Source organism: Sitophilus oryzae, unplaced genomic scaffold (genome assembly GCF_002938485.1).
Source record: "Sitophilus oryzae breed Bouriz unplaced genomic scaffold, Soryzae_2.0 scaffold_496_pilon_pilon, whole genome shotgun sequence".
NCBI lineage: Eukaryota > Metazoa > Arthropoda > Insecta > Coleoptera > Curculionidae > Sitophilus > Sitophilus oryzae.
The window spans coordinates 1,166,063-1,178,706 of NW_022147080.1; the positions used below are offsets into that span (position 1 = coordinate 1,166,063).

General features: G+C 32.8%; 2 protein-coding genes across 3 annotated transcripts in view; both read right to left on the reverse strand.

Moving 5' to 3' along the window:
* The window catches only part of LOC115886779, a 335,249-nt gene that overhangs the window by 225,309 nt on the left and 97,296 nt on the right, over positions 1 to 12,644 (reverse strand). The window lies entirely within an intron of this gene.
* Positions 5,198 to 5,512, reverse strand: LOC115886771. The gene has a single exon (XM_030906054.1). The coding sequence runs from the start codon at positions 5,510 to 5,512 to the stop codon at positions 5,198 to 5,200; it is 315 nt and encodes a 104-aa protein (XP_030761914.1).

Consider the following 12,644-nt stretch of genomic DNA (forward strand, 5'->3'; position numbering starts at 1 on the left):
ACTTAACTTTGATTAATAACTATATCCGATTTTATATGTTAGGTATCATAAAATTACATTAATAATATAATTAATAAGAACAGGTCGTATACAGGGTGTATAATAATTAAAAACTTGGAAAAGTTTCGTTATTTTTTATTTTAAATAGATTTTGGTCGCGATCATTTGCATATGTTAGATTAGAAAAATTATCATTTTATAAGAATAGTAAAGTTACCTAATGGTTTAACTATCAACTTAACTTTATTTAAAACTGAAACCTCATAAGACTTTTTTCTGCTAGTTCATTAAAAAAATGTATATTCTAATAATTTAAAAAAAAATCTAACGATATCAAAATTATTTACTCATATTTAATACTCAACAGAAGAACATTAATGTCAAAAAACTTACCAACAGCAATTGCTCTTTCCATTTTAGATAGTATTAATAACATATAACTTTTTGCACGGAATACGCAAATTATGAACTTTATTCATGTGCAAATAACAAGATTATTTAGTTTAATTTGTCAACTATACTACATTTTCAATCAAAATAACAGTAAATTCGCAACGACCTTTGACATATTTGTTAACGAAATGTTCTTAGCAACTATTTCAAAGTCTACTTATGGAGTTTTTGACGCCGCTTAGCTTCATCAGATTTTTTAATATTTTCCTGTTAATTTTTAAAAATTGACCACAGTGCGACATGGAGACTCCAACGAGAACGGTAGTTTATATCGAAATGAAACTTTGGGAGCATTTTATAAAATAAGTTTCTTCTTAAGTTTTATTTCTATAAGTTATACAGGGAGTCTCCAAAAAAAGTTAAACATCAAAGTTGTGTTTTTTGTAATGTAACACCCTATATATTAATTGATTTTCGGATTCTAAGACAAAAATAAAGGTGACATTTATAAAAAAAAGCATATGCCTAAAATGTAAGGAATTTGACATATGTCACATTTTATAAAAACGAAGAGTAAATTTTATATTACGATAACACCTACCTAAATGGTAATTTACCCTGTATAACCTAATATTTCATTACAATAACCGTTGTTTGTTTACCCAAATTAAAATTAGACCCGAAATATTATACAGGGTGAGACAAAATTAATGTGGAACAATGGTCACTTTTAAAAGCATGTTACTCCTTTATTTTAAATGGAACACCCAGTATATGTATCTTTAAAATATTATTAAGGTTGCCTACTCGTCAGGTAAATAAATGCAACGTATGTGGAGTTCTACTTTTAAAAGCAGCTACAATCATTTCTTTCATGTTGATGACAATATTGGGTCGAATTTTGCAAACACTCTCATTAACATATTTCCATAAAAAGCCCAGACTAGATAAAATCAGGAACATTTAAGTATTCTATTAATTAGTGAATGCAGTGTGCTAACTAATAAAATCATATCAATTCTTTCTGATGTAGGATAGGTTTCCATTTTCCGCAAATTTCTGAGAATCTTTTTGTTTTAATTGACACAAAATAATAACTAGTTGTTAAAGTTGGACTAAATTAGAGAGCTATGTTGAAGTAACGACGACATATCACAGCCACCTATATTTTATCAAATAATAAACATCTACTGACACTAAATCATAAAAATGAAAATATCTAGGAAAATCTTTCGAGGGATAGGTAACATTAATAGTATTCTGAAGAAACGTGAATTCCCTATTGAATATCGGAATAATATACTAGGTGTTCCATTTAAAATAAAAGAGTAACTTGCACCAAAACTTGCTTTTAAAGGTGACCAATGTTCAATATTAATTTTGTCTTACCCTGTATAACTTTTTGGGTCAAGTTTTAATTTGATTTAAATTACAATAGTTATTTTACCTACATATTAGACTATACTGGGTAAATTCCAACTAATTTAGGTAACTTTTATTGAAATTTAAAAATTGTTTTTAATTTTTAGAAAATGTTTGGTTTGAAAATATTATGTCAAAGCCTTACATTTTAGTCATGTACTTCTTTAATAAAACTCACCTTTATTTTATCTCCTAGAATCCGAACCAAATCAATTAATATATTGTGTGGTGTTCCGATACAAAAAACACAACTTTGATATGAAACTTTTATGGGGGATACCCTGTAGAACTCTCTATATTTTTAAAAAGCGCTATGAATTAACCTACACATAGTCACAAAGTTTCATTTTAATACAAACTGTGGTTCTCCCTGGAGCCTCGGCGTCGTATGAGAGGCGCCACCCTGTATATCGACTTATTAATTATATCGATTTAAGGTTGCCATCCCTAACAATCGCAATTAGCTTCTCTCGATTTTCTACTAAAACGAAAATTTTTCTTGACGTTATGAACTAGAGCTCTATACAAGTAGAAAAGTGGGACGGGAGTCGTCTCTTTCAACGAACTGAATTATATCCTATCGATATCGTAAATTGGCCCTCTATTGTCGACTTAAACTGCCTTCCAATCAGACTAACGAAATAAATACACATCAATTTACGTTCGTCGGAACGATAATTCACTAGAAGGCTTAGAGGAGAAAAGCAAAAATATAAAAATCCCTTTTCTCTATGGTCTAGAAAAATATAAAGATCCCGTTTCTCTATAGTTTAGAAATATAAAAATCCCTATTCTCTATGGCTCGGTTAGGGGATAAAGCCATTCTAGGTTATTAAAAACATGTCTGTTTAATATTCTATATTCGATGTTTTTGTTTTAAATAATATTATTTTGTAACCATAAAGTCCTTATGTAAAAAATAGAAACTACTATCTACAGGGTGGTTCAAACTGTATTCCGGAAACTTCGGCAGCATATTCTGCAGATAAAGATAAGTAAAAAAGTTCGTATAAATGTATGTTCTAAAATGCTTAGTTTCGGAAATACAGGGTGTCGAAATATCACTTTTATTTCGATTTTTCCAAATACTTTTTGAATTAACGTCAATATTTGAATTGAAATTATCAATACCTGTTATTATTGAGATAAATTAAGCATGTTGACTAAATAGTTATCAGACTGAAATCATAAATTTGAAATATTTTTGTGCCAAAAGTTCAACAGAAACTGTTTTATCATCATTTTTCGAAGAAAACATTATGATTAATAATTATTAATTTACAAAAACAACATTCTATTATACAGGGTGAGTTTCCTACGATGTTCTCTATGGGTATCTCGGAAACTACTGGAGATAGAGAGTCGGTTAAATGGGGAAAGAATTGCAGTTTTGTGGGGTCATAAATATACGCCTTTCAGATTTTTCAAAAAGTTCATGGCTTACTAGATATTTGGAAAAAAACAAATTTTGGCTATTTTAAAAATTGTCCCTAATTCCATTACAATCTATTTTAGACAAAAGGTTTTCAGATAAAAGTTGTAGATAATCACATCCCTAATGAGACTGTGTTCTCCAATTTTTTCTAAAGCCTGTCATTTTTCGCATATGACACAAACATATGTTTTTTTAAATGGAAACCATAGTTGGCCATGACTTCATAAAAAGCGCCATTTTTTAAGCTGTTCAGCGATATAAGCTATAATATGTTTCTTTCACAAAATTACTGAGTTATAGCTAATTCTTATCTTTCTTGACTAATTTCACTTAGTTAGCCATGGAAACAAAAGCTCAATCGTCGTTGCTCTCAGAAATATGAAATTGTCACATTCAATCTTTGTAAATTAAAATAAACAGAAATTGTAAATAAGAGTTTTTCAAATGAAGAAAAGCGTGTAGGATGTAGGATTATTGGTTCAACTTTTCTTGGCCATACAGTTTCGAAGATACGTTGACCGTTGACCGTTGACCGTTGACCGGTGAACACTTACGTTTTTTAGAGAAAGGTTTTCAAGACATGCTAGAAAAGTTAAATTTAGATACTCGCGCATTAAGAGTGTTTTCAACATGACTTTCATTATGATACACCAAACCCCCCCACAATGAAAGAAATGTTAAAAATTATTTATGAATTGAGAGAGGCACTCGAAGAAGTGGAACAGGAGAAGTTTAATTAAGTCAACCGGTCGTTCTGTGAGAATAGCTAAAAATTCAGCTTTAAAAAGATGCATTTATGTACTCAAAACAATTGCGGATTTTTTGAAAATTTTCTAAAATAGATAACTTATAGTAATATTATTTTTTTAAGTTTTAGTTTGTGTAATGCAAATTGTAAAGAGCCGTTTAATAATATATTTTATCTTTTTATAAGTAATAAATCATAACAAAATTAGAACATCATTGAAAACCGTTCTCTAAAAAACGTAAGTAACTGTCACCGGTCAACGTATCCTCGAAACTGTATAGCCAAGAAAAGTTGAACAAATAATCCTAGACGCTTTCCTTCATTCGAAATTTTATTTACATTTTTTGTTTATTTTAATTTACAAAGATTGGATGTGACAATTTCACATTTCTGAGAGCAACACAATTGAACTTGTTTCCATGGCTAACCAAGTGAAATTAGTCAAGAAAGATAAGAATTGGCTATAACTCAGTAATTTTGTGAAAGAAACATATTATAGCTTATATCACTGAAAAGCTTAAAAAATGGCGCTTTTTATGAAGTCATGGCCAACTATGGGTTCCATTAAAAAAAACATATGTTTGTGTAATAAGTCAACAATGACAGGCTTTAGAAAAAATCGGAGAACACAAACTCATTAGGAATGTGATTATCTACAACTTTTATCTGAACACTTTTTGTCTAAAATAGAGTATAATGGAATTAGGGAATTTTTAAAATAGCCGAAACTTGTTTTTTTCGAAATATCTAGTAAGCCATGAACTTTTTCAAAAATCTGAAAGGCGCATATTTATGACCCCACAAAACTGCAATTCTTTCCCCATTTAACCGACTCTCTATCTCCAGTAGTTTCCGAGATCCCCATAGAGAACATCGTAGGAAACTCACCCTGTAGATACGGGACAACACCGGTATCAGGTCTAAGGGGAGACCAAGTTAAAGAGGTGGAGAAAATGGAGATAGATCCTGCAGCCTCCACCTCACGAGTTCCTCAGCCGGAGGCAAGCTCCTCGACTGTAAAGAGCGGCACGGAGGGTCAAACTCCAACCGTGGCAGGGTGTGTACCCTCGGAGGAAGAACTGTTGTCAGAGGAGGATGGGAAATACTATGTCCCCTCTAGAACAGGGGTATGATGGGTTATAGATCGTGTGATGACTCAAGGAAGGGGGGCACAATAGATCTTTATAAGGTCGCAGTGATTAATTAACATCAGGTCTCCTCTGCCTAGGTGCCAGCGCCGCATTTATTTCTCTGTCATTATAGCCATTGGCAAGAAAGGCTTTATTTAAATGGCTTAGTTCTTCTTGGATGTGTTCCTTAGCACAAATGCGTCTTGCCCTATTTGCTAATGTTTCGATAATCCCCTGTTTTTGGCTTGGATGGTGATTTGACAGTTTGTGCAAGTACCGGTCTGTATGAGTGGGTTTTCGATACACTGTGTGATCCAGATGGTCGCCATTTCTCTTGACAAGCACATCGAGGAAGGCCAGTTGGTTGTTTACTTCGGTTTCCATGGTAAATTTTATGCACGGGCTCTGCGAATTAAGGTGATGAAGGAAGTCATCTAGGTCACGTCCATGTTTTCAAACAACAAATGTATCGTCCACATAAGGAAACCATACAGCGGGCTTCAAAACGGATGACTCTTTATTAAACTTTAAGCATTTTTTTAAGGATGAAAATTATAATAAATCGAAAAAAATGAAGACTTTAACACCATGTAGCTACGAAACGAAACAGAATTATATTGATATGAAAAATAAATCTTATGTTTACGTGAGGTATCACCCCAAGGAGATGGCACATGTTTTTGAAAACACCCTGTAGTTACCGGAGTCCCCTAGAAGCCAAACTGCTTCTGGAAAAATGATAGACTTGGCACAATTTAGTAATACAGAAATTTACAAAAATATTTCAGTTCCTTTCATATGTAGGCTAGTTCTCCAGACTAGAATGGAAACAAAGAAACAAACAAAATAAAAGCACAAAAAATGTCTACGCTCTCTGTCATATCGATGTGTCCTCGAATCTTAATACTCCTGAATCTGAGAGATAAATATGAGCCGCTTCGTTATCAAAAGTATCTCCTCCCAAGAAAAAGCATGCCATAATCTCCTGATTATATTATCAAGCGTTGTTCGTAAAAAGGGTACGGGAGGAGTGGTCTCTGGATAAATGACTCCCCTCCTTAAGATTAGCTTCTTTCCATCTAAGCGCCACTACATCCGATGTTTTATTCAACGTCTGTAATTATTCAAAATTTGATTGTTTCATTTTCTTAAGAGTAGGAGAATGGACGTCGTAAAGATGATAAGTAAGGAGAGTCGGTTACTTTTGGGGAATAATAAATATTTTAGTGGGGAGGGTTTGACTCACAAAGTGCTTTAATCAAGATAATCAAGTCTAAAGTCCAATATCGTTGTTGTTGATGAAGGTATAGAAAGAAGTCTTATACGGGGTGAGTTTTCTGCGATGTTCTCTATGGGTATTTCTGAAACTACTGGAGATAGAGAGTCGGCTAAAAGGGGAAAAATTACTGAGTTATTCTACTTCTGAGCCAATTCTTATCTTTCTTGACTAATTTCACTTAATTAGCCATGGAAACAAGTTCAATCGTCGTTGCTCTCAGAAATGTGAACCTGTCATATCCAAACTTTGTTAATTAAAATAAACAAAAATTGTAAATATGAATTTTTGAATGGGTTTAACTTTTCCTGGCCATACAGTTTCAAGGATACGTTAACCGGTGAACGTTACTTACGTTTTTTGACCCCCCCCCCCATAATGAAAGAAATGTTAAAAATTATTTATATCATAATTATGCAGATTCGGGGATATAGGAAGAATAAAACACTAAATTACCACAATACACCAAAACACATTTACTTTTACACTGGACACGCGTTTCGCTAACCATGTTAGCATCATCAGCAGATGATCAAGACTGACTTTAGTCTCGATTCCAAAATAAAACACTACATCACCATAATACACCAAAACAATTTTACTTTTATACTGGACGCGCGTTTCGCTAACCATGTTAGCATCATCAGCAGATGATCATGACTAAAGTCAGTCTTGATCATCGTTTAGTTAGCGAATGGGTTAGCGAAACGCGCGTCCAGTGTAAAAGGAAAAGTGTTTTGGTGTATTGTGGTGATTTAGTGTTTTATTTTGCTGTGTAACACCAAAGATTCCAACCCCCAACTGTAATGATATAGGAAGAGATGGACCAATTGCAAGGGCCTCCTCGATCACCTGACCTATCCATTTCAGATTTTTTTATACGGTATGGTTAACAGCAACATTTACAAAAGAACTTATGAATTAAGAGAGGCACTCGAAGAAGCGGCACGGGAAAAGTTTAATTTAGTCGACCGGTCGTTCTGTGAAAATAGCTAGTAATTCAGTTTTAAAAAGATGCATTTATGTACTCAAAATACTCGTAATGGCGGATTTTTTAAACATTTTCTAAAATAACTTAGTGTATGTAGTGATATTATCTTTTTAAGTCTTAGTTTGTGTAATGTAAATTGCAAACAACCGTTTAATAATATATTCTGTCTTTTTCTAAGTTATAAACCATAACAAAATAAGAACACCATGCCAACTAAGTGAAATTAGTCAAAAAAGATAAGAATTGTCTATAACTCAGTAATTTTTCGAAAAAAAATATTAGGTATAGCTTATATCGCTGAAAAACTTAAAAAATGGCGCTTTTTATGAAGTCGTGGCCAACTCCTTCCTCGAGTTGATGACTCGCCAACTCGATGTCCTTACATTGATGTTCTGACCTTGGATAAGGCTCAGCAGGTAAGTGGTGTCTTTCCGGGTGCCCTTTTAGGGATGTTTTCTCCCTATACTGCAACCAGTTCCGGCCCTTGCCAATGTTTAAGCTTAGGTGCGATTTCCACCAACCAATTCGCCGATTCTTGCGCTACTTGAGCCGAACAATCTATGAAGATCATGCCCACCCGAAAGTGTATCCCCGCAAAACGCAGCTGACCCACATTTTGTAGATCGTTGTGTTCCGATCCGATAGCCACTACTTGGTCCAGTATAGCCTCTTCTAGAGACGTTTGCTGGTCGGTGATCAAAGCAACCTCTGGGAAATCCTTTGGCAGCACCGCCATTTTTGCTTGTCCAGCAATAGCGGCAAAGCTGGTGATACGTCCCTGCTTGCCTCCCGGTGTTGGACGGCTTTCCATCCTGGCTTTTTGCTCTCCCTGCCGGAGATTACGGATGTGGTTATTTACAACTTTTATCTGAAAACTTTTTGTCTAAAATAGATTATGGAATTAGGGACAATTTTTAAAACAGCCAAAATTTAATTTTTTTTCAAAATATATCTAGTAAGCCATGAATCCCAATAATAATGAATTTCCCAATATTTCTGAGCACTCGAGTAGAACGGTAGAATTTATCCGCTTGTAATGTTGATGCAAATAATCTGTTTTGTGTCATTATACTCAGAACATTTAATAGAATAGGACATAATTTATATAGAAATTAAATAATTGCAAATTTGATGATTATAAAGGTAAGACCTTTGCTCCACAATGAAATACAAACACCGCCATCCTAAAATAACAAAAACTGACTCGTTTACTAAAACAATTGCTCACTTACTTAATTTCGTTTGCCGCAATACCTCTGACCGTAACGAATATAATAAACATGGGGTTGGTCAGCAATTAATTTAATTTTATTACGTATTTCCGTATTTTCTTAGGCGCCAAATTTATTTTTAATGTTTTCGGGAGCCATTGTTACCTAATTAAATTGAGAGATGCATTGCAGTAATTTTGCAAAAACGAAGAGCAGCTCTTTCAGTAGCTGTCTTTTTCTAAAGCTCGTGTACACATAACGCTTAACCTGTCAGTTTTACGTTCAGTTCAGTGAATGTTTTACTTGAACTGACTTATGAAGGAAGACCCTCTAGAGAAATCACGAGATTATTCTGTTTTGCAACAAAACTGTCCTTTTACCTACATTAAAAAAATATATGTAAATTTACAAAAAATAATAACATAAATTCTTAGGGCTTGTTGTAGACAATTCTCTGAAATAGGGCATGCATATCGACGCTCTGTCGAAAAAATTAAGGTCTGCCTGTTTTGCATTAAGATCTGTTTCTAAGGAGCTTAACTCGTCAGTGACTAGAACCAAAGAATATTATAAGTTAGAATGATCTTTGCTATAGAACTGTTTATTATACACTTTTTGAGTCGCACCTCAGATATGCCATTCCATTCTGGGGTACGTGTTGTGCGACTCAATTTGATCGCATTTTCAAGCTCCAGAAGAGAGCTGTTCGATATTCACTGGGACTAAAGAGCAGAACTCATTGCCAGGACTTCTTTAAAAAATTAAAAATATTAACTCTTCCTTCCTTATTTATATTTGAATCCGTTTGCCTAATATGTAAGCATGTATTAGCTTCTCAAGAAAGACCATCTCACACTTATCCACGCAGAAACGCGGAGCAAGATCTTTATCTACCTACCCCACGCTCAGAGTTAGTTAAAAATTCAATATTATACAAGTCGAAAAAAATGCACCTGCCATTTAAAATAAAATCCATAATATAATTTTCTTCATTTCGCAAAGCATACAAATCTTATTTACTAGACAAGGCTTTCTACGCCGTAAATGACGTATATTTTGATAATCGAATTAAATAAAAAACACTGGTCTAATGTTTGCTATTACTATAATTTACCAATGACATCGAAATAAATTTATTTAGAGGTCATGGATATTTACTATAAACTTAGTAAATATTTTTGAATCTTATTTTTATTTTTTTATTTTTTGGCATTGTAAACATTTATAAATGTTTATTGTAAATGTGTTTAATGTAAAATGCTTTACATGATACTAAAATCATTAGACTATCAAATATATATTTCCAATGCTCCTTGATTAAAAATTAGTGTTTTTAACACATCCATTAGAGTCTAAATTGAAATTTAAAATACGATTTTTTTAAGCGAAAATGTCAAAATTTGACAAATGATATGTCATTCTATTCAGAGTGTCATTTTTTCATTCGAATAAGTTAAAAAAATACAGAGGGTGTCATTTAAAAATCCAAAGTTGTAGTTTTTTTTAATGTGACACAGGAAGTGACCGAAAATAATTGAGGCGTCAAGTTGCAAAACCCGCTTTATCTATTAAAAAAATTTGGTATAGTGACATAATATATTAATAGTTTGCCCTGAAATCTATACAGGGTGAGTCTTAAATAGGTGCAAATATTTCCAGGGCTGGTAGATTTCGATAAAATTAACATATTTTCCGATTTGTCAAAGAAATCCAAAATAATCGAGATATTTTACATTGAAAATTCCCAAAAAATTGATTCTTCGCTCAAATTTTGAGAACCGCTGGCTGGATCTTTTCTGGGTCTTCTTTCTTGTTAATTTAACCGACTACCTATGTTGCCATATTATGAATAAATTATGATTTTTAACTAAAAACTAAAAAAAAATCCCAAAAAATGTTCAAAAAATTCCAAAATTTCAAATTTTTATTTCGTGAACTAAACCTCATAGACATGTTTCTGGGGTCGAAATATACTACCCCTAAAATTATTGCACTTATTTAAGACTCACCCTGTATAAACATAATTCCAAACTGCCGTAAAAGTCGCTTATTCCTATGTATATAAAATTCACTACAAATTACGTTACTGCAGCAAAATCCGTCTTATCCGCTTATATTTGTTTTTTATTATCATTATTTTTACAAATCCCGCATTTTTTCATAAGCTTTTTACACAAGTATAATATTACTACTGACGTCCTTTCAAATCCTTACTTAACTTTAATAAAATAGTAGGTATATTTAATAAATCAAGTTAGGATGCAGATAACGTATCTAAAAAAACGGCGTCCAGTTGACTAGGAAATGACGACCTTTGACATTTCCCATATAAATCTATACCAATATATAAAATCCTTAAGTGACTGACATACTGATTAATCACGACCCTGCTCAAACCACTCAACGTAAGAAGCTCAATTTTGGCATACATGTTCATTTTAGGGTGTAGAGGTTCGATAAGAAGGGATTTTTCGAAATTCCAGTTCCAAGAGGGTTAAACCACCCCTCACATATTACAATATTTTTTATTTGAAAAACGGTCAAGTTTCCGAAAAAACGCTTAAACATGTATATTTTATTTTGTTTTTTTACATATTTTAAGATTTTTTAAGAATGTATACAGGATGTTTCGAAAAATCTGGTCATTGATTAATCACGATCCTGCTTAAAGCGCTTGACGTAAAAAGCTGATTTTTGGAAAACAGATTGACTTTAGGGTGTAGAGGGTCGATAAGAAGGGATTTCTCGAAACTCGAATTCTAAGGGGGTGAAACTATCCCTCAAATATTAAAATATTTTTTATTTAAAAACCGGTGAGTTTTTCGGAAAAACTCTTAAACACGTATATTTTATTTTGTTGTTTTACATATTTTAAGGTTTTTTATAAATTTATACAGGGTGTTTCATAAAATATGACCATTGAGTAATCACGATTCTGCTTAAACTGCTTGTCGTTTAAAGCTGATTTTTGGCAAACGGATTGACTGTGGGGTGTAGAGGTTCGATAAGGAGGGGTTTCTTGAATCTCAAATTCCAAGAGGGTGAAAACGCCCCTCAAATATTAAAATATTTGTTATTTAAAAACGGTCTTTCGGGAAAACGCTTGGACAAGCATAATTTATTTGATTTTTTTACATATTTTGAAATTTTTAAAAAAATCATACAGGGTGTTCCAAAAAGTTGGGTAATTTCTTAACCACGATTCTGCTTAAACTGCTTGACGTTAAAAGCTTATTTTTGGCAAACGGATTTTTTGAAAGTCAAATTCCAACGAGATGAAACTACCCCTCAAATATTACCAAGTTATATAATAATATCGTCATATTTTTTTTTCTCATGCTGACATAAATGTGAGAAAAATTTATCCAGTTTGTATGTAATTCTTTCTTTGCTTTATCATCACCATTACAAATGATTAATTCGACGCAAACGAAGTCGCGGGTACACGCTAGTTTACATATAAATGACAGCGTTCTTCATTTCAGAGCCATCGCTGACGCTGATTTTTCTTGATCGCATTGTATCAAAACCCACAATATGCATTATACTGCAACAAAACCCGCCTTATCCGAATTATTTTTGTGTTTTTTTTTCTGTTTAAAAATTAAATATTAATTTATTTATCGAAAAACGAGATATAAAACAATGACTCCACTCAATGGACAAGTTTTTTGGAAAGTAACGTTTCAAACATTTGCTAAAACAATATTTGCTTATTATCTCGAAACAACGTTTGTGGGATAAGACCATGATAAGACCGGTTTTGCAACTTGACACTTATAATAGCAGCTACATGTTTATTACGAAATATCTAGTAACCTCTAAAATTTTTAAAAAATCCGAAAGGCGCATAATTTTTATTTTATAAAACTGCAATTCTTTGTCGTGTCAAAAATAAAAATTGAATTTGAATAATATCATAGATTTAGGAAGAACAGATATCACATTATGCATTTTAACCCGATCAAACATTCGGAGGTTGACTACGTACTGTAAAAACCAACTGAGATAGAGAAGGCGACATTGCCACATCTCAAA

Bases quoted from the DNA above. Each gene is read 5' to 3' on its own strand.
- LOC115886771 (XM_030906054.1), bottom strand. From the start codon at position 5,512: ATGGAAACCGAAGTAAACAACCAACTGGCCTTCCTCGATGTGCTTGTC.